General features: G+C 43.2%; 1 protein-coding gene across 1 annotated transcript in view; it reads right to left on the bottom strand.

The window, feature by feature from the left end:
- Positions 1 to 23,269, bottom strand: part of LOC144508500 (contactin-associated protein-like 2) — a 1,535,312-nt gene that overhangs the window by 1,020,123 nt on the left and 491,920 nt on the right. Inside the window, exon 6 of the mRNA XM_078236477.1 lies at positions 13,928 to 14,131. Within this exon, the coding sequence (XP_078092603.1) occupies positions 13,928 to 14,131 (204 nt within the window). The remainder of the gene's footprint in view (positions 1 to 13,927; positions 14,132 to 23,269) is intronic.

Below are 23,269 nucleotides of genomic sequence, written 5' to 3'. Positions count from 1 at the left end.
TAATGTAAGCCTACTTGTGACCCTAATAAATAAACTGAAACCTTAAACTTTCCACAGCCTTCCATTCCATTCAAACACATTCCATAAATAAGTTGCCTGATACACTATGGACTAGCAGACTACAGACTCTTTTGAAACTAGAGGTCAGGTACTTTCTAAGCACAAGAGTTGAGAATATTTTTCTCTGCTTATAATCACTCTACACTCAATCTGGGTGTTCAAACTGGCAACAGGTAGGCAAAGAGTGAGCTTCTAGCACAAATATCAATTCTACATTTGATATCAGGAGCAGTTTGAACCATAATTAAAAACTGTTTGAGATCAGACTTGTCAGAAAATACCTAAAAATGGGAAACTGCCTTTTGGTTTGTTTATTTTAGTTTATTTGAATTGGATATCCTCAGTTGAGTCTTATGACAAACACAGAGATCTGACAAAAAAGTTCATGGAGACAGGCCCATGGAGTTCCATCAGAAGCCCAAGATATTACATTTCCATGTCTTTAATGGAGCTTTAGCAGTGAGGTCAATGGGTCATCTAGAAACTTGGCAAATGTTGAGATAATTAATCAATCTCCCGGAGTTAAGTTATTGATAGAGAAAAAACAACAGGAGAAATTGGGTGAATCAGGGTGTATCGCTTCCTCACCATTAAACGCTGTGCTTTTATACATTAATAATGGCATATGCCTTTTCTAGCCATTACATTGCCTGCAAATTCTGACACCAATGTTTGTGGCTGCTGTGACTTGTCAAATCACTTCACACGATGACATTTTTAAAAATATAACCAATTAATAACTCCTGGAAAATAAAACATATGTGTATTCACAGGATAAAACAATAATTATTAATGGAAATCCATAGATCAATTTTTGTATCGAGAGCTTGTATAATAATTAGGTCCAATCTGTGTAAGAATTCAATACTTAATGATTAATCTCTGCAGAACGTGCTGCCGCTCCTTCTCCTCATTAACCAACTTCAAGGATGAATTAAAATAGATTAGAATAGATAGCTGTCAGAACAAATTTTTGCAGCAGTTAGTTACACTTAGTGTTATATGTAAAATATTGCAAATAGCACACGTTAAATTTACCTGTTCAAAGAAGCTGTTAGTGTGAACTAAAATCATTAAAAGCGATTTGATGTCTAGGTTTTACCTCCAACAATCTGTTAAAATATTTCTATGCACAGCTGAAACTAAATCAATTTGATTGATCCGCTCCCTCCTAATATTGCTAACATTGCCATTTCTGAAGCAAGATGTCAAACAGCAAGTTGCAAATTTAATACAACATCAGTGCAATTTATACTTCCATTGATTTTTTTTATGAAGTTGCTGTGACAACCGACTCAGTTACTGCTCAAGGCTGACATCAAATTACTGCTTTTTAAAAAGGTCTAAGTTGGACACATGACTCAAATTATTTTTGACTTCCTTCATTATATCAGACCTTAGCACACTTCCAGCATAAACATAATTAAATAGCCAGAATAAGAATGAACAGAAAGAAGAATCAAATCTTAGAAGTGCTAATGCATCAATTACGAACAGCTTAACTCAGAAAATCACTCGCTTTATGTGCATGCATTTTTTTAATAATGAAATACAAAATTCTTCGGGGATGGGCAGAAATCCTCCAAACTGCAGGTTTTTAGGCTTTCTCTGTGAAGAATTGCAGAGAGGTGAATCACATATTTGTATTTTCTCAGGAGGATTTTGAAACAAGACATGTTCAATTATGTTTACAGTCTCCATCATTGCACTATATTTCATTGCAAACATGATGAACACATTGTTCCATAAAGACATAATTAGTGATCAGTCCAGAGGCTTTCCATCTTTAAACCTCAAAGTTTAAAGTTTATTAAAGTTTATTTATTTATTGTCACAAGTAGGCTTACATTAACACTGCAATGAAGTTACTGTGAAAATCCCCTAGTCGCCACACTCCGGCGCCTGTTCGGGTACACTGAGGGAGAATTTATCATGGCCAATGCACCTAACCAGCACATCTATTCGGACTGTGGGAGGAAACTGGAGCACCTGGAGGAAACCCACGCAGACATGGAGAGAACGTGCAGAGTCCGCACAGACAGTGACCCAAGCCAAGAAACAAATCTGGGTCCCTAACACTGTGATGCAGCAGTGCTAACCACTGTGCCACCATGCCATCCCCAAGGATCCCATTTGCAGTTATTTAATTGAGAGATTTTTAGTGTGATTTCCCCATGATCAGATCAGACATGTAGGAATGGGAGAGGGCAATAGTTCATTCATTTACTTTGTCCTGCCATTATACATTGTTCTGCAAGCTCAACATTTTTCATAGCCGCAAAACTAATTCTGTATGAAATTTTCCTCGACTAGAAACTATTCAATTGGTGCCTTTTTCACCTATGAAAACCTTAATTGTATTTATTTTCCATAATATAATACAACCTGAAATGCTAATCTAATCCTTTCTAACTTGATGTTGCAGTTGTATAGAACGTTGGTTCGGCCGCATTTGGAATACTGCGTCCAGTTCTGGTCGCCACACTACCAGAAGGACGTGGAGACTTTAGAGAGAGTGCAGAGGAGGTTTACCAGGATGTTGCCTGGTATGGAAGGGCTTAGTTATAAGGAGAGATTGGGTAAACAGGGGTTGTTCTCACTGAAAAGATGGAGGATGAGGGGTGACCTAATAGAGGTGTATAAAATTACGAAAGGCATAAATAGGGTGAACGGTGGGAAGCTTTTTCCCAGGTCGGTGGTGACGTTCACAAGGGGTCATAGGTTCAAGGTGAGGGGGGGGGGGGGGGGGGGGGGGGGAGGTTTAACACGGATATCAGAAGGACGTATTTTACACAGAGGGTGGTGGGGGCCTGGAATGCGCTGCCGGGCGAGGTGGTGGAGGCGGACACACTGGGAACGTTTAAGACTTATCTAGATAGCCACATGAACGGAGTGGGAATGGAGGGATACAAAAGAATGGTCTTGTTTGGACCAGGGAGCGGCGCGGGCTTGGAGGGCCGAAGGGCCTGTTCCTGTGCTGTATTGTTCTTTGTTCTTTTACATCCATTTTCGTTGCACCCATTTTTGAGACGTTTTTATGTTAAAGTCACTTTATATACGATAGAGGGTTGGCAGCAGGAGAAATACTTAATACAATTAATGTTACCAGAGAGGCAGTGCTGGGTAGACTATTGGGACTGAAGGTGGAAAAGTCCCCGGGTCCGGATGGAATGCATCCCAGGGTATTGAAAGAAATGTCAGAGGTAATAGTGGATGCGTTAGTGATTATTTATCAAAACTCGTTGCATTCTGGGGTAGTGCCGGTTGATTGGAAAACGGCTAATGTTACGCCGCTGTTTAAAAAAGGAAAGAGACAAAAGGCGGGTAACTATAGGCCGGTCAGCTTAACGTCTGTAGTAGGGAAAATGCTGGAATCCATTATTAAAGAGGAGATAGCAGGGCATCTGGATAGAAATGGTTCGATCAATCAGACGCAGCATGGATTCATGAGGGGAAGGTCGTGCTTGACGAACATGTTGGATTTTTAGGAAGATGTGACTAGGGCGGTTGATGGAGGAGAACCGGTGGATGCGGTGTTTTTGGATTTCCAAAAGGCGTTTGATAAGGTGCCCCATAAAAGGCTGCTGAAGAAGATTAGAAGATTAGGGCACACGGAGTTGGGGGTAGTGTGTTAAAGTGGATTGGGGACTGGCTATCCGACAGGAAGCAAAGAGTCGGAATAAATGGGTGTTTTTCCGGTTGGAGGAAGGTAACTAGTGGCGTGCCGCAGGGATCGGTACTCGGGCCGCAACTATTTACCATTTATATAGATGATCTGGAGGAGGGAACGGAGTGTAGGGTAACGAAGTTTGCAGACGACACAAAGATAAGTGGAAAAGTGAATCGTGTGGAGGACGGAGAAGATCTGCAGAGAGATTTGGACAGGCTGAGTGAGTGGGCGAGGATATGGCAAATGGAGTATAACGTTGATAAATGCGAGGTTATACACTTTGGAGGAAATAATAACAAATGGGATTACTATCTCAATGGAAACAAATTAAAACATGCTACCGTGCAAAGGGACCTGGGGGTCCTTGTGCATGAGACGCAAAAGCCCAGTCTGCAGGTACAACAGGTGATCAAGAAGGCAAATGGGATGTTGGCCTATATTGCGAGGGGGATAGAATATAAAAGCAGGGATGTCTTGATGCACCTGTACAGGGCATTGGTGAGGCCGCAGCTGGAATACTGTGTGCAGTATTGGTCCCCTTATATGAGGAAGGATATATTGGCATTGGAGGGAGTGCAGAGAAGGTTCACCAGGTTGATACCGGAGATGAGGGGTTTGGATTATGAGGAGAGGCTGAGGAGATTGGGTTTGTACTCGTTGGAGTTTAGAAGGATGAGGGGGGATCTTATGGAGACTTATAAGATAATGCGGGGGCTGGATAGGGTGGAGGCGGAGAGATTCTTTCCACTTAGTAAGGAAGTTAAAACTAGAGGACACAGCCTCAAAATAAAGGGGGGTCGGTTTAAGACAGAGTTGAGGAGGAACTTCTTCTCCCAGAGGGTGGTGAATCTCTGGAATTCTCTGCCCACTGAGGTGGTAGAGGCTACCTCGCTGAATATGTTTAAAGCGCGGATGGATGGATTCCTGATCGGTAAGGGAATTAAGGGTTATGGGGATCAGGCGGGTAAGTGGTACTGATCCACGTCAGATCAGCCATGATCTTATTGAATGGCGGGGCAGGCTCGAGGGGCTAGATGGCCTACTCCTGCTCCTATTTCTTATGTTCTTATTATATATGAAAGTTATGGTTGATAGTGTAAGATCTCAATTAAAACAATTAAAATTAAAGTACAAATGATGGGAAATGTATTCTAGGTTGCATGTCAGTGATTAATAAATATCTAAGGAATCTTCCCCAGTGATATTGCGATGGAAAGTCTAATGCAAGTTGAAAGCATTATTTGGTTTGAACAAGTAAATATCTATATTATATCCAATAATATATTCTATATTTCTTACACATCCCCAATCTTGGATTGTATAGATGCTAAATACAGCAAACAGTGATCCTCATCAACTGAACCACCATAAACGCTATCTCAGTGAAAACTGGGGTCAAGCAAGGCTTTGCCAGTGCATGAACTTTCTTTTCCATTTTCCTCACTACAATACTGCACCTCACCTCCAGAAAATTACCTACAGGCATGGAGATAATCTACAGAACAGAGGGAAGCTGTTCAACCCACATTGCCTACAATCCAAATCCACTGGAGTCTCAGTCACCAGAGCTTCAGCATGCGGATAATGCTCATGTGTTCACTCACTCAGAAATGGAGCTCCAGGCCATTGTTGACTCGGTCTCTGAAGTATAGGAGAAAATGTGTCTTTCACACTCAGAAAACTAAGATCATCTTTCAAACAGCTCCCATAGTCAAAGATCTTCCCCCTCCCTCCACCCCAAAGTCCCCCCATTGATTAAGATCAGCGGTGAATCCTGGAAAATATGGACCGTTTTCATATTGTGGAATCCTCCTCTCTGCAAAGGCGGACATAGTCACCAAAATTTATCATTGCTTCCAACGTGCCAGTTCAGCCTTCAGCAGTCTGAGTAAAAGAGTATTTTAGAACCAGGATCTCGAACATGATACTGAGGTCAGAGTGTACCGGGCAGGAATGATCCCAACACTCCTATATACTTTGTAGACTTGGACAACTTACTTCTGTCACCTTAAAACAATATAGAGTTAGCACTATTGATGTCTTCGCAAGATCCTCAAAATCACGTGGCAAAAAAGGTGGTCAAACAGCAGTGTCCTCTCCCAAGTCAATTTGCCTAGACACTAATCACTCAAAACTTGCTCCACTGGGTGGGACATGCTGTTCATATACCTGCCAACAGACACCCAAAGCAACTACTTGGAACTCAATCGTGGCAGAAAACATTCAAGAGGACAGTGAAAATGCTTTAATTATGTCCTCAAAGAATCACCGGAAAGGTCAGACGTACACATCGACTCATGGGAGGCTCTGGCTTGTGACCGACCAAAATAGAGCAGGTTCTTTCAAGAAACAGAGAGAGTCTACATCAGGAATCTGCAGAGATGAAGTCGAGGCCATCTTCCCAACCCTTGAAGCATCACCTGCTCCATATGTGGCAAAGTCTGCAGATCCCACAGATCAGAGTTTTTATTTTAAAAGAATCCCCCTTTCCCCTAGGTGTCATACTGTAATCATTCTTTTGAATGTTATATTTTATTCTTAATTTCTAATTCCTTCCAATCTTTTAGATCCCTTAGCTCTTTTTCAAACCTAAGCTTGAAGTAATTTGGCTGCTGCCTCTCTCAAGTTATTTTCTCCTGTTTTCTATGTTCCCACAGCCTGGTGTCTGACCCGTTTAGTTGAATTTCTGATAACACATTTTCGCTATTTAGCAAAAGGAGTAATAAATATCGCAGCAAGTCCCTTAAAAAAGGACATTTCTCGGTTCATTTAGACATGAAAAATAAAGTATCCAATAGGAACAATACCAAAAATCCTATTCACAAATTCAGAAATAAGTTAACCTGACAAGAACTGGACCTTGCATTTGTCCTGACACAATATAATTATAATATTGTAGCAATACATCCAAGCTCAACACGTGTCCCTAAACTAACAGCAAATTATTTAGTTATAAACTTCCAGCAATTATTTTCTTAAATTTGAATTTAAAGAAAATTTAAAGCGCGGATGGATGGATTCCTGATCGGTAAGGGAATTAAGGGTTATGGGGATCAGGCGGGTAAGTGGTACTGATCCACGTCAGATCAGCCATGATCTTATTGAATGGCGGGGCAGGCTCGAGGGGCTAGATGGCCTACTCCTGCTCCTATTTCTTATGTTCTTATGTTCTTATGAATGCTATTTCACTTGAATGATATGGCGAAATTAATATTTGATTGTGAAGTGAATAAGCATTTCTACAAAATCACCTCTTAACACCTACTAAAACTTAAACACTATTGGGGCTATAAATATCAACATTTTACAGGCTGCTTTGCTTAGTTGGACATATTCATCTAACTTTCCAAGACTCTTGAGTTTCCTGAAACTTTAGCTGCTGTAAAGTTGCGGGGTTGTGCGGAAATTACAACAAATGATTAACAACAAAAATTGTTAACATAGAATTCTTTAGCAACTCTGGCATGCTGAGTGCATGGCCATGCTGGAGAGAATTCACATGTTACCGATATGCCACTTCATGTATACCGATATGTCACACATGTTACCGATATGTCACTTCAGGTCACCACAGGAAACACATGAAAACACACTCTACATCTTCCCCGTTTTAGTTGGGACAACCCGCATGCATATGACAATATTGGATGGTGGTAATAGAACAGTAACTACTTATAATGTACAATTCACAAACTTGGACCACCAAATCTGGCACAAAGCCCACCATGTATCTTTCTCTCCCCCCCCCCTCCCCCCCCCGCGCCGCCACAACCACCACCCCCTCCTCCCCACACACACACACACACACGCACACAAAACCCACCACCCTTTAAAAAAAACAGTCCATCTATACACTAAATTAGTATATAGTTCTTGAACTTGGAGTTTGGTCTGTTCAGGTGCCTCGAGTAAGTAATTACACCAATTGGCTTTGCTGGGAATGCACCCAACATATTGTCCAGTGAGCAGATGCATTAGGTGTGCCCAGAGTGTGCCCAGTGGCTTCAGGGCTTGTTCTGTTGTGTTTGGAAGGGTCTCCATCTCCAACAGTGCAGAAGATGCACAGATTGTGCACTTAGTGTGCCGAGCCTTATGGCAGGCAGTGATGCTGGTTTGGATACAAATGGTGTTGGTTTTTGACGGAGAAAGCACTGCCTGAGCTAACCACAGATATGGATACCTTAGCACTGGCATGTCGGCTATAACATGTTCAACCATCTTCATAGGGTGATGGGGTTTCAAAAGTCTTTTATTCAGGTGAACTGGCTGAATGCAGATCCTGAGCATGTCATCTCATTACCATAGGTACCATCACAGAAACCCACTGGCTTCATCACTGGGGATTTCTGATACCCAGTCTTGTTATCCAATCCAATTTGCCGACTACCTTTCATTTCACAGCAAGGGATACTCTTCTAGGAGCACAAACAGACGCTAATGTGTCATGCAGCCTCACATGATATATAACGGACAGCTTCCCAATAATATCATAGTCGAACTTGTCTTTGTATTCCAGCATCTCTGGGGCTTAGTGCTGTAGAGTGTGTACATCGAGCCCAAGGTGGATCAGTCCCAGTGCAATGCTGTCCTGGAGACCCAACAGCAGTTTTACATCTTGGTTGATTATGTGGAATTAGAACTTGCCCTACAAGCAGTGCAGGGTGGATATGCCTTCTGTAAGTATGGTTTGTCTGCAATATGCAACATGTTTTAACTTGGTGGTAGAATCTAGTGCAGTACAGAGATCGATTTCCTGCAGAAGGGACTTCGGCAAAACATTGTATTTTGCTCTGGTGTCAGTTTTGAATTTAAATTTTGCACTGCTGTGAGCAATGTTTAACATTGTAAATAATCCACCTTTTCCTGTGATAAATCCAAGATTTTCACAGCAGGATGTTTTGGTCATTTTGCTTTACCTCCAACTCATTCACTCTGTTCATGTTCCGAGACTTGGTGGGGTAGCTGGCTGCAACATACCTAGTGGAAGTGGCAACTTTCTGTGGCTTAGATCTGCAACACTTGGCAAAGTGATTCCATTTGGTACAGATGTTGAACATTTATTGTTTTGTGGCTGCTGCAATTCTGACAAGGTGCGTTCCTTACAAAAATAATTTCTGCTTCTCTCCTGGGTTCCTTGGTGCTTCTCTCTGACTGCTCATTTAGCAAGCAGATACCAATGAAGGATTCTAATGTGAGGTTTTTTCTCGGAGCAACTATGCTGTCTCTTACAAGCTCATTGGCGAGAGTACAAAGCTCAAATTTTCTTGCCAGAATTTTCAAAGTCAGGGCATATGATTGTATGAATCTGATTAGTGGCGTTGAAAACATATCCTTCCAAGAATACATGTTCTACTGGTGCGCATATCTGTTCACTTTTGTTTTACAACACCAGGTGAAAGTCCAACAGGTTTATTTGGTAGCAATAGCCACGAGCTTTCGGAGCGCTGCTCCTTCGTCAGATAAGTGGGAGTTCTGTTCACAAACAGGGCATATAAAGACACAAACTCAATTTACAAAATAATGGCTGGAATGCGAATCTTTACAGGTAAATCAAGTCTTAAAGGTACAGACAATGCGAGTGGAGTGAGCGTTAAGCACAGGTTAAAGAGATGTGTATTGTCTCCAGACAGGACAGTTAGTGAGATTTTGCAAGCCCAGGCAAGTCGTGGGGGTTACAGATAGTGTGACATGAACCCAAGATCCCGGTTGAGGCCATCCTCATGTGTGCGGAACTTGGCTATCAGTTTCTGCTCAGCGACTCTGCGTTGTCGTGTGTCGCAAAGGCCGCCTTGGAGAACACTTAACCGAAGATCAGAGGCCGAATGCCCATGACCGCTGAAGTGTTCCTCAACAGGAAGAGAACACTCTTGCCTGGCGATTGTTGAGCGGTGTTCATTCATCCGTTGTCATAGCGTCTGCATGATCTCCCCAATGTACCATGCCTCGGGGCATCCCTTCCTGCAGCGTATCAGGTAGACAACGTTGGCCGAGTTGCAAGAGCATGTACTGTGTACCTGGTGGATGGTGTTCTCACGATAGATGATGGCATCCATGTCGATGATCCGGCACGTCTTGCAGAGGTTGCTGTGGCAGGGTTGTGTGGTGTCGTGGTCACTGTTCTCCTGAAGGCTGGATAGTTTGCTGCGGACAATGGTCTGTTTGAGGTTGTGCGGTTGTTTGAAGGCAAGAAGTGGGGGTGTGGGGATGGCCTTGGCGAGATGTTCGTCTTCATTGATGACATGTTGAAGGGTCCGGAGAAGATGTCGTAGCTTCTCCGCTCCGGGGAAGTACTGGACGACGAAAGGTACTCTGTCCGTCGTGTCCCGTGTTTGTCTTCTGAGGAGGTCGGTGTGGTTTTTTGCTGTGGCGCGTTGGAACTGTCGATCGATGAGTCGAGCGCCATATCCTGTTCTTATGAGGGCATCTTTCAGCGTCTGGAGGTGTCTGTTGCGATCCTCCTCATCTGAGCAGATCCTGTGTATACGGAGGGCTTGTCCGTAGGGGATGGCTTATCCCCTACGGACAAGCCCTCCGTATACACAGGATCTGCTCGGATGAGGAGGATCGCAATAGACACCTCCAGACGCTGAAAGATGCCTTCATAAGAACAGGATATGGCGCTCGACTCATCGATCGACAGTTCCGACGCGCCACAGCAAAAAACCGCACCGACCTCCTCAGAAGACAAACACGGGACACGACGGACAGAGTACCTTTCGTCGTCCAGTATTTCCCCGGAGCGGAGAAGCTACGACATCTTCTCCGGAGCCATCAACATGTCATCGATGAAGATGAACATCTCGCCAAGGCCATCCCTACACCCCCACTTCTTGCCTTCAAACAACCGCACAACCTCAAACAGACCATTGTCCGCAGCAAACTACCCAGCCTTCAGGAGAACAGTGACGACGACACCACACAACCCTGCCACAGCAACCTCTGCAAGACATGCTGGATCATCGACATGGATGCCATCTTCTCACGTGAGAACACTATCCACCAGGTACACGGTACATACTCTTGCAACTCGGCCAACGTTGTCTACCTGATACACTGCAGGAAAGGATGTCCCGAGCATGGTACATTGGGGAGACCATGCAGACGCTACGACAACGGATGAATGAACACCGCTCGACAATCACCAGGCAAGAGTGTTCTCTTCCTGTTGGGGAACACTTCAGCGGTCGCGGGCATTCGGCCTCTGATCTTCGGTTAAGTGTTCTCCAAGGCGGCCTTCACGACACACGACAACGCAGAGTCGCTGAGCAGAGACTGATAGCCAAGTTCCGCACACATGAGGATGGCCTCAACCGGGATCTTGGGTTCATGTCACACTATCTGTAACCCCCACGACTTGCTTGGGCTTGCAAAATCTCACTGGCTGTCCTGTCTGGAGACAATACACATCTCTTTAACCTGTGCTTAACGCTCGCTCCACTCACATTGTCTGTACCTTTAAGACTTGATTACCTGTAAAGACTCGCATTCCAACCATTTTTTGTAAATTGAGTTTGTGTCTTTATATGCCCTGTTTGTGAACAGAACTCCCACTTACCTGACAAAGGAGCAGTGCTCCGAAAGCTAGTAGCTTTTGCTACCAAATAAACCTGTTGGACTTTAACCTGGTGTTGTGAGACTTCTTACTGTATTTACCCCAGTCCAACGCCGGCATCTCCACATCATCGCTTTTTTAAAAAAAAGTACTTCAGGGCCTTTTTGGTCTTCCATCCCTTGGAAGAGGATTCAAATTTTTTGACCACGTCCGGGCACACTCGGTCCAACAGTATGCATGTTTGTAACTTCTTCAATTTATTAGAGAGATCGGCATAACAGTAGACTTTTCATTCTTATTCAAACATCTTCCAATTATCAGCAATGTTTTTGTCAAAGTGTTTCTTTGTTCTTTGGTGCATCTGGACAAATACATGAAAAAAAGCTGAGTGGGTCGATGTAGCAAAGTCCTTGTACCATCGCGGCCAGCTCCTGACCACATATCAAGTTGCTGGGTTGTATGGAAATGTGACAAAGGGCCAACAACTTAAACAGTTTACTTGGCAGGGGAGAGTCAATGATCAGGCAGGTTGATCTCCCTGGCCAGGGTAGAGTCAATCAACAGGGTAGCCAAAGAGGTTTAACCAAGACATCGTCTGATAAAAAATTTTCAAAGCCATCTCAGCCTTTGGCTACAATGAAGCATTAGATCAAGCCCAAGATGGGGTGCAATGCCTCATCTTGTCAGCTTGAATCTTGTTTGTCCCTCTCTTGGGAATCATGAATTGGATTCAATTTGAATTTGGTTTTTTGAGTGGAATAATTTTTTTTTTAAAGTTCTTAGAGTCGTTTAGCAAATCTGACATGTTGAGTGTGTGGTCACTCCGAGGAGAGCTCCTGCACTTCAGACACATCACTTCCTGTGTGAAAGGTAAAGTAGTCACAGTCCTTGGTGACCATAGGCTGCTCTCCCCTTTGAGGCGGAGAGCAGACTGGTGATGATTTTAACCTGAGGATCATCGCACCTCAGCTGAGGGGCAAGGTTGAGAAGGTGGGCCTTCATGAATCACCTCAGCAGGTACAGGAACTGTTAGTGTCACTCTGCATCATGAGCCAGCCATCCACCTAACTGAGCTCACTGTCGAGCCTCTTTTATTTACTGCATCCACTACCCATTTCATTTAAATGTCTTTCAATATCCTTTAATGGATCAATTAGATTAAAAAATGAGAATGTCTCCCTCTTGTCGGATGTCCACCATGAAAAATTGTGCCCCAAATGGCTGCTAACATTTTTTTTACACCTTTGCTTTCACCATGAAGTGAGAAATTCAGGCCTTAAGTGATAAAATCATCACAACACAATCTAACAAATCATCAACTGCATGAATATTAGCAACAAGTTTACTTTCAGATTTAATATGATGACAGCTGTATTACCCTTTTGATGCTCCACACAACTCGCAATGTTTTTACTGTATTCTATGCAAAGGTAAGAACCCAGAATTTATAAAATGGGCTGCATAATGTAAAAAACAAAATGTGACTGGGTTCAAAACAGTAGTTCTGAGTTCCACGATTGCTACTGTTCATAAATCTCTGCGAGCAAACTGTCAGGAGTTTACAACATCCTCAGAGGTGTTCAGTTGATTCATCACCAATTGTTATCCTATATTTTCACCCACAGTTCTGGAATTTTACTGCTGGATTTAGAAATCATAGAAGTCATAGAAACCCTACAGTGCAGAAGGAGGCCATTCGGCCCATCGAGTCTGCACCGACCACAATCCCACCCAGGCCCTACCCCCACATATTTACCCACTAATCCCTCTAACCTACGCATCTCAGGACTCTAAGGGGCAATTTTTAACCTGGCCAATCAACCTAACCCGCACATCTTTGGACTGTGGGAGGAAACCGGAGCACCCGGAGGAAACCCACGCAGACACGAGGAGAATGTGCAAACTCCACACAGACAGTGACCCAAGCCGGGAATCGAACCCGGGACCCTGGAGCTGTGAAGCAGCAGTGCTAACCACTGTGCTACCGTGCCGCCAATTTAAATCAATTTAAATCAGGGGCTGCCACACAATATTGAATTATCCAGGTTTTTTGGGGATTACAACACTGAAGGTGAAAAAAAAATGACATGTGATTAAAGTTCTTTCATCCAGAGGTTCGTGAATGGCACAGCTGTAACATCGCATGAGAAGACCTTCCAAACACACCCTCATTTTAAGGTATCTCCCCCTATTTGCTACAGTCACCTTTTTCTTTTTACTCCACACACATGTGTTTGATTATTTTGTTTAGAAATGAAGGATTTGTGACAATTAAAAACTTCTGAGTTGCCGAAAGCAGCTCACCCATTTGGAGAAAATATGGCAACACTTCACCTCCAAAGTTATGCATGTTAGATTGACTGGACATGTTAGGGGATAGGGTCTGGGTGGAGGCTCGATGGGCTAAATGGCCTCCATCTGCACTGTAGGGATTCTATGATTTAAGTGAGATCTTCACGCTCAAAAGTTCATATCTATTTATAAGGTTGACGTGAGCTAATTTTACTCAAGCTCTTCATAAAGTTGTGATTCGTATACAATGCAGTATGAAGGTTTGCTATTTAGTGTTTACTATGACAGAGGCTAAAGCAAATATTGCAGTGCTGTCAATTATGTTAAGAAAATTCAGATGAAATGTAGATTACCTAGGTTCACACGAAGAACCAGCTTTGCTTTCTTGATTTCAAGCGTTACATAATCGCCTTGCTGCCCTTCTCCATGGAATATTACACCTTCGTTCTCAGATGTTTTAAACTTCAGTGAAATAATATCCTTTAAGGTTTTCATTTTCTTATTTCTAAACATGTAGGACAATGGACTGTAGCCGTCAAAGTTGATAACGTCTGCCCCTGCAAACAAAAACAAAAGATATTTGTTTTTAAAAAGGAAACTAGGAATTTATAAATCGCTTGCAGTCAACTCAATAGCCAAATGAGCACTAAGTATACAGTGTAAAGACACTCTGAGAATAGATCATAATCCAATTGTAATACAATCAAAACCAATTTAAAACTTACGACTGCACAGAACCTTAGCATTGTGCATTATCAGTCCCGACACGTCAGCTCTTATTTCAGCTTAGGTTTGGAAAAATTGGGTAATCTGAGGACGAATCTCAGTTTCATATGCAGCGTTTCATATGTGCTATCCCAAAGCCATGCCTTTTTGTCACGTATTGGCCCATATTTCAGTGGTGGTGAGCCAGCCATTTATTACACAGGCTTTTGCACTGGAACTTGTGATGATTAGAAATCCAAAACAGTGCTATGTCCTCTGTAGGGCATTTGGGACCAGGGCCATCATTGGTGGGTTGAATTTCATGTATTACTCGGCCATTGCAAGTCAGTTAGCAGCTGACGGTCCTAAAAAAGCCCACCTTGCAAGGATTTTGCACTGTCAGTGGGACAAACAGGCTGATGGTGGTGCTTCTGCCCCTCAGGAAGAAGAGAGAAATGTATCTCAAAGCCAGGTGAATCTCAGGCTTTTATGACAGGGAGGGACTGAGCAGCCGGGGGGTGGGGAGGAACAAAGAGGAGGGGAATAACATCTTGGCGGGTGGATGCTCTGACGCACCAAAGGCATGTCCTGAAAGCTGAGCCCACACTCTCCCCCGCACCGCCTCTTTTCCAAACTGACCAAAAATGTTATTCAAAAATGTGCTACCTATTCCTGTTCACCTGCCCATGTCGACCATTTTATGGCATCAGCAGCATGGAATACAGGATAATTGGCTTGGTAACACGCTCGATTGCCAATTCTTTTTTTTAAACAGCAGCTGGGCTGCCAATTTTGGCACTCATTGTATTATGGGGAATAGGTCAAGAGTGGCGAGGAAGACAGTGTGCGTGCCTTGCTGCCAAAAACAGGTCCAGTGGTAGGATCCAGCGTGTCTCTTTAACCAGTTAACCGAAGAGTGCTTAATTCAGCACAGAGTCTGAGCTGTCATGTGTAAATTACAATACTTAATTCAATGCCAAATCATTTACAGAGAGCAAAATACAGAGAGGAAAAGAACCATGGAATTAAGAAAGACAGTCAAAGGTTACAGAAAAAGGATACATTTTTGTTTGTCCAAATCTAGAATAATAATTAAATATAATGGAATGAGACACACAAACATAAAATCATAAAAAGGAGTAGGCCATTCGGCCCTTCGAACCTGCTCCACCATTCATTTTGATCATGGCTGATCACTGAATTCAATACCCTGATGCCCTCGATCCCTTTAGCCCAAGAGCTGTATCTAATTTCTTCTTGAAATCAGACAACGTTTTGGCCTCAACTACATTCTGTGGTAGTGAATCCACACATTCACGACCCTCTGGGTGAAGATATTTTTCCTCACCTCAGTTCTAAAAGGTTTACTCCTTATCCTCAAACTATGACCCCGCGTTCTGGACTCACCCACCATTGGGAACATTCTTTCTGAATCTACCCTGTCTAACCCTGTTAGAATTTTCTAAGTTTCCAGGAGATCCTCTCTCACTCTTCTAAACTCTAGTGAATATAATCCGAAACAACTTAGTTTCTCCTCATATGACAGACCTGCCATTCCAGGAATCAGCCTGGTAAACCTTCGCTGTACTCCCTCTATAGTAAGGACATCCTTCCTCAGTTAAGGGGACCAAAATTGCACACAATACTCCAGGTGTGGGCTCACCAGCGCCCTATACAATTGCAGCAAACCATCCTTATACCTACACTCAAATCCTCTCGCTATGAAGGCCAACATACCATTTGCCTTCTTTACAGCCTGCTGCACCTGCACGCTTACTTTCAGCGACTGATGCAAGAGAACTCCAAGGTCTCGTTGAGTATCCACTTCTCTCAATTTACACCCATTGAAGTAATAATCTGTCTTCCTATTATTGCTACCAAAGTGGATAGCCTCACATTTATCCACATTTTACTGCATCTGCCATGCAGATGACCACACACTCAGCCTGTCCAAATCACGTTGAAGCACCTCTGCATCCTGCTCACAGCTCACCCTTCCACACAACTTTGTATCATCTGCAAATTTGGAGATAATATATTCAGTTCTCTCTTCCAAATCATTAATATATGTAAATAGTTGAGTTTCCAGCACAGATCCCTGCAGAAGCCCACTCGTCACTGACTGCCAATCAGAAAAAGATGCATTTATACCAACTCTTTGCTTCCTATCCAGCTTTCTATCCATCTCAAGACATTACCTGCAACCCCATGTGCTTTAACTTTACATAGTAGTCTGTTATGTGAGACCTTGTTGAAAACCTTCCGAAAGTCTAAATAAACCACATCCACTGGTTCTCCTTCATCAATGCTACTAGTCACTAGTCACATCCTCAAAGAATTCCAATAGATTCATCAAGCATGATTTCCCTATAGTAAATCCATGCTGATTATCTGATTATACTACTGCCTTCCAAATGCCGAGTTATGAAATCCTTGACAATAGACTCAAGCAACCACTCCAGTACTGACATTAAGCTCCTGGTCTATAGTTCCCTGTTTTCTCTCTACCTCCCTTTTTGAATAGCAGACTTACATTTGCTACCCTCCAATTTGTAGGAACTATTTCAGAGTCCAAAGAATTTTGGAAAATAACCACCAATGGATCTACTATTTCCAGGGCCACTTCCTTAAGTACTCTGGGATGAAGGTTATCAGGATCTGAGGATTTATCCACCTTCAATCCCATCAATTTCCCCAAAATGATTTCTCTACTAATGTTGATTTCCTTCATCTCCTCACTAAAGCATGTTTCTCTCAGCACTTATGGTACATTATTCGTATCTTCCTTTGTGAAGACTGAAGCAAAGTACAAATGTAATTCCTCAGCCATTTCTTTATTCCCTGTTATGAATTCTCCCATTTCTGACTGTAATTAATTTTTGTCAATCTTTTTCTTTTTACATATCTGTACAAACTTTTAATCAGTGATGTTCCCCGCCATCTTACTTTCATACTCTATTTTTCCCTACTTAATCAATCCCTTGGTCCTCCTTTGCTGAATTTTAAATTGCTCTCACTCCTCAGACCTATTGCTTTTTCTTGCCAATTTGTATGCTTCTTCCTTGAATCTGATACTATCTCTAATTTCCCTTGTAATCCAGGGTTTGGCCACAATTCCCTTACCACTCTCGCACCAAACAGGAATAAACAACTTCTGGAGTTCACTATTCATTCTTTAAATACCTGCCATTGCCTGTCCACTGTCTCTCCTTTCAGTAATGTTTCCCAGTCCATCATGGCCAATTCATGCCTTATACCATCAAAATTAATTCTCAGTTCCCAAGAGGATATTTGACAGCAATTGAGATCATATCAAACCATTAAAATTTACTGACATGGTTGAGCCCATTTTATTCTGGTAAGGATATAGGTAGCCATATCACACCAGATTCTCTAGTTAGCAGTGATCATAGGGCGATCACTGCTGGCTGTGAAGATTGCTGCATCTTTTAAATCCTTACAGCTGGAATATCCTGGCAGTGAAGCTACAAGGCAGCCATTCACAAAGAGGATTAGCAAACATCAACAGCACAGAGGACACACCTAATCATTACTTCATCAGCTGCCAAATTCAGGTTAGTGTTTAATGATGTGGAGCCAGTGGGTGAGTAGATGGGGATGGGGTACAAGGGTGGTGGTGGGGATCAGGTCAGGTTGGATCAAGTCAGCGAGGTGGATAGTTGGATCAGAGGATAGGTGATTGGGTTTGGATGGTGGATGGCTGGGTCAGGTCTGGGACTAATTGAAGATCTGGGATGGTGGCTACATGTGAGGTGCCGGCTGAATTATGTTGTCAATCACCATTATACAGTCTGCAGGTAATTACCGCATATCTAAGCCCAAGTCTCTGACCCAGAGCTCAATGCTGGAGCCATTGGCAAAGGGTCCCAGGCGGAACAGATCAGCTCATCAGGTGTTTAAACATCCTAAGCAATTACAGTACAAATCTGCATGTCATGACTTCAAAGAGGTCCTAAAAAGTAACACTGATAGGTGTCTCAACATTGTTGGCTTCGGAAGATGTGGCTTTCTTCCAGTATTGCAACTTCGCATCATGTGATTCACTGCTAAGTCACCCAGCGAGATACTCATAGAGTCATAGAGGTTTACAGCATGGAAACAGGCCCTTCGGCCCAACTTGTCCATGCCGCCCTTTTTTTTAAAACCCCTAAGCAAGTCCCATTTGCCCGCATTTGGCCCATATCCCTCTATACCCATCTTACCCATGTAACTGTCTGAACGCTTTTTAAAAGACAAAATTATATCCGCCTCTACTACTACCTCTGGCAGCTTGTTCCAGACACTTACCACCCTCTGTGTGAAAAAATTGCCCCTCTGGACCCTCTTGTATCTCTCCCCTCTCACCTTAAACCTATGCCCTCTAGTTTTAGACCCTCCTACCTTTGGGAAAAGATATTGACTATCTCGCTGATATGTGCCCCTCATTATTTTATAGACCCCTATAAGATCACCCCTCAGCCTTCTACGCTCCAGAGAAAAAAGTCCCACTCTATCCAGCCTCTCCTTATAACTCAAACCATCAAGTCATAGTGAAGCTTGTATGGGAGCAGGTTCCTGAACACATTTAGCACTGATAACTTCCTGTCATTCTGACCACAAAATACAGGCCAATGTTTAGCCTGCCAGCAATACATAGCCTCGTGTCTGAATCTCCTGCCCTGCAATTATTATGTGGAGATGCCGGCGTTGGACTGGGGTAAGCACAGTAAGAAGTCTCACAACACCAGGTTAAAGTCTAACAGGTGTATTTGGTAGCAAATACCATAAGCTTTCGGAGCGCTGCTCCTTCGTCAGATGGAGTGGTCTCTGTTCTCCAACAGTGCACAGACACAGAAATCAAGTTACAGAATACTAATTAGAATGCAAATCTCTACAGCCAGTCAGGTCTTAAAAGGTACAGATAATGTGGTTGGAGGGAACATTAAACACAGGTTAAAGAGATGTGTATTGTCTCCAGACAGAACAGCTGGTGAGATTATGCAAGACCAGGGGCGAGCTGTGGGGGTTACTGATAATGTGACATAAATCCAACATCCCGGTTTAGGCCGTCCTCATGTGTGCGGAACTTGGCTATCAGTTTCTGCTCAGCGACTCTGCGCTGTCGTGAATTATTGTTCGTGGGGACTACTCATTTTTGCTCTAAAATGTAAACTACTTAATTATTCTGAAAAATAAGCACAGATCCATCATAAATAGATTTTGGCTCTTCCAATTTGTGTCACTTTTATGACCATCTATCTCTGTTATAATATTACACTGACAGTGACCAGACTTTCACAATGAATTAGCAGCTAGCAATATCTGGAGAGTGAAACAGAAAGAGGCGAAATGCAAAAAAAAATAACCAGGAAGGGAGAAAATGGAAAAAGTAATAGTGTTGCATAAAAGAGACAATGGCTCAAGGATGCAACCAAGAATTAAGTGCTGAGTACAGAGTAGATAGAAAGCAATTGTCGTCGAAACTGGGAGAGACTCTGGTGAAGTTGGGGGTGAAGGAATCAGGGAGGCTGATTAGAGTGTGCGGCATATGTGGATTTGAAATGAAACACACCATGCCCTGGCACAGGGTCCCCAAAGCCAGAAGGATGCCCAAAATGCAGGCACTCTGATTGATGTCTCTCACAGCCAGGAAAGACATAAGAGTGCAAACCCACTCACAATTGAAAAGTCAATCACTATTCTCAGCGTAGCACAGATGAGGGGGTGGGATTTATCTATCCAATGCAGCTCTCAGTTCTGTGTGGGTGCTGTGGAGACATTTACCTGTTCAGAACTACATTACCCATATTGCATATGGCCGAGTGTCTGCACAGTGAGGAGCGTCAGTATGGAATCAAGGAGAGGCCCAGCTATGGTGTCCGACGGGAGTTGGAGTTCTGACACATGCAGCAACAGTTGGCACCCTGTGTTCAGGTTTTGAATCAAGTGTGAGCATGGAATTGGAGGTGCACTCCTATAAATCCAATCTCCAGGTGACCTCATCCCCAAATCTCCTCCTCCACCCTCCAACTGTGTACAGTTCTGGTCACCCTATTATAGAAATGATATTATTGAACTAGAAAGAGTGCAGAAGAGATTTACTAGGATGCTACCAGAACTTGACGGTTTGAGTTATAAGGAGAGGCTGGATAGACTGGGACTTTTTTCTCTGGAGCATAGAAGGCTGAGGGGTGATCTTATGGAGGTCTATAAAATAATGAGGGGCATAGATCAGCTAGATAGTTAATATCTTTTCCCAATTTTGTCTTTTAAAAAGCATTTAGACAGTTACATGGGTACGATGGGTTTAGAGGGATATGGGCCAAATGCGAGCAATTGGGACTAGCTTAGGGGTTTGAAAAAAAAAGGCGGCATGGACAAGTTGGGCTGAAGGGCCTGTTTCCATGCTGTAAACCTCTATGACTCTATCACCCCTCCTCCACTCTTTCTGCCAACCACCAATCCCCCCACCCCCTTCCCACCAACCACCAACCCCACCCGCTCCACTGGATAGTTGAGGGAGCAGACAAGTTATTCCTTACTCAACATGTTAGGAAGTAAAGGCATCAGCCTTCAGGTCTCAGGATGGGTGGGGGGAAAAAATTAAGCTGAACACAAAGTCTCACTAACTAAATCTGGCACTGGTGTGGAGGTGGGGAGGGGTTATTGAGGGAGATGGTGTTTGCAGACATGAAAGCAGGTTAGCTGGTTAGGCTGAGAGGAGTGGGGGGGTGGAGGGGGGTTATGGGGAGCATGACCCCTTCTCCAAAATGGGTTAAAAAATGCAAAACTTTAAAGAACAAAGAAACATGGCTTCCTCAAAATGTTTATACACCAAACCACTCCCTCAGAATGGGCTGGTTACCTGCCTCCTGTCCCACTTCTACTAAAGCTTAAAGTGAGCAAGTCCAAGTCAAGTAAGATTTGTGTTCAAAATTTTTAAGATTTTACCTTCTCAACCAACCCAAAAGCATCTATCCTTGGGGCTTAAAATTACTCCCATGTGTTCAGAGAAACACGAATTTGAACTGAGTCCTTTAAAATAGTGATAATTCCACCAGCAGAATTCTCTCTCTAAGGGTTCCATAGCTTTCAATGCTTACACCCACTTATCAAAATCACTTTCAAAATCAATGTCCGTCTCTCCAGATTGTTTTCTTACAGCTCTAAGCTGTTGTCCGTAAGCCTCTGGTATGAGCTCATCAGCACCCAGTACAACTTTCTTCACTGTCTCATAATGTCCAGATATATCCTCGGACAGAGACGCATATACTTCACCCGCCCTACCTACAAATTTTGTCTGGACAGGCAGGGTCTCATGGCCATCTCATCTGTCTCGCTCTTTTCTCAAAATCACAAAATAATGTCTCGGCTTCCTTTTCATCGAACCTTTGGAGAGCCTGTACATATTTTAACATTTCCCCAAGGTTTCCCGTTTCGAGCCACTTTCTTCCTCATTCAGCTGTGTGCTTGCTGCCATTTGTCACAGTTTGATGCTCCCCATCTTTCTCCTTTTCTGCCATTGCTAACTGGATTTCCAATTCCTTTTGAAGCTCTCTCTCCTTGGCTCTCTCTCTCTTTCCCTCTCGTTCTCTCTCTCTTTCCTGTATCTCTAGAACAAAGAACAATACAGCACAGGAACAGGCCCTTCGGCCCTCCAAGCCCGCGCCGCTCCCTGGTCCAAACAAGACCATTCTTTTGTATCCCTCCATTCCCACTCCATTCATGTGGCTATCCAGATAAGTCTTAAACGTTCCCAGTGTGTCCGCCTCCACCACCTTGCCCGGCAGCGCATTCCAGGCCCCCACCACCCTCTGTGTAAAATACGTCCTTCTGATATCTGTGTTAAACCTCCCCCCCCCCCTCACCTTGAACCTATGATCCCTTGTGAACGTCACCACCGACCTGGGAAAAAGCTTCTCACCGTTCACCCTATCTATGCCTTTCATAATTTTATACACCTCTATTAGGTCACCCCTCATCCTCCATCTTTCCAGTGAGAACAACCCCAGTTTACCCAATCTCTCCTCATAACTAAGCCCTTCCATACCAGGCAACATCCTGGTAAACCTCCTCTGCACTCTCTCTAAAGCCTCCACGTCCTTCTGGTAGTGTGGCGACCAGAACTGGGCGCAGTATTCCAAATGCGGCCGAACCAACGTTCTATACAACTGCAACATCAGACCCCAACTTTTATACTCTATGCCCCGTCCTATAAAGGCAAGCATGCCATATGCCTTATTCACTACCTTCTCCACCTGTGACGTCACCTTCAAGTTAGTTAAACTCTAGTTAGTTTAATTTCCTCACTTCTCGAAATAGTGGGTCTGGCTAACCCCTCTTGTATATTTAAATGTATTGCTAGGCTTTCAATTATCTCAGCCTCCTTCGCCCCATAGATAAAGCTACTTCCAAATTATTTGCCAATTCCATCAGTTAGGTTTTTAGCACACATTTTAAACTTGTTATGGTTATATTGAATACTTCCAAATTAGATCAAGTTACCTCAAGAGCCATTTTGGATCCTGATTTTAAATAACACATCCTCACTTGGTTGTCCATGGTCCTCACTCTCGTTAGCTTGAAAGTCAAAAATCCCTTACACCCAAGGAATTTAAGCTTTTTAAGATTCCAGACTGAAGTCCCCAATTTTCTGTTATGAACCCAGCTGATATTATCTGTGAGGATGTCCAACCTGGAACACCGGTTCACGGTGGTGTATCATTTTATTTATTGGAATGGTGTGAGGAGTCATGTTCAAAGACCCAGTGGGAAAGTAACCAGCCCAGTCATAGTGCCACTCTTAATAAAGACTATTTATATTAAGAAAAGACACATACACATGAACAGAATTATAATGAGCTGAGGCAGTTACATATAGGAACTACTAAACACAACCACACAGTTTATGTAGAAATTACCCCTTTTGATCAGAAGTATCTTTATGACATCTAAACTCCTTGAGGATTTCCCTCTTCCCAAACAACATC

The sequence above is a fragment of the Mustelus asterias genome, chromosome 2 (assembly GCF_964213995.1).
Source record: "Mustelus asterias chromosome 2, sMusAst1.hap1.1, whole genome shotgun sequence".
Taxonomy (NCBI): Eukaryota; Metazoa; Chordata; class Chondrichthyes; order Carcharhiniformes; family Triakidae; genus Mustelus; species Mustelus asterias.
Note: the sequence above shows the minus strand (reverse complement) of the source record. Positions and strands in the feature narration are given on the sequence as shown.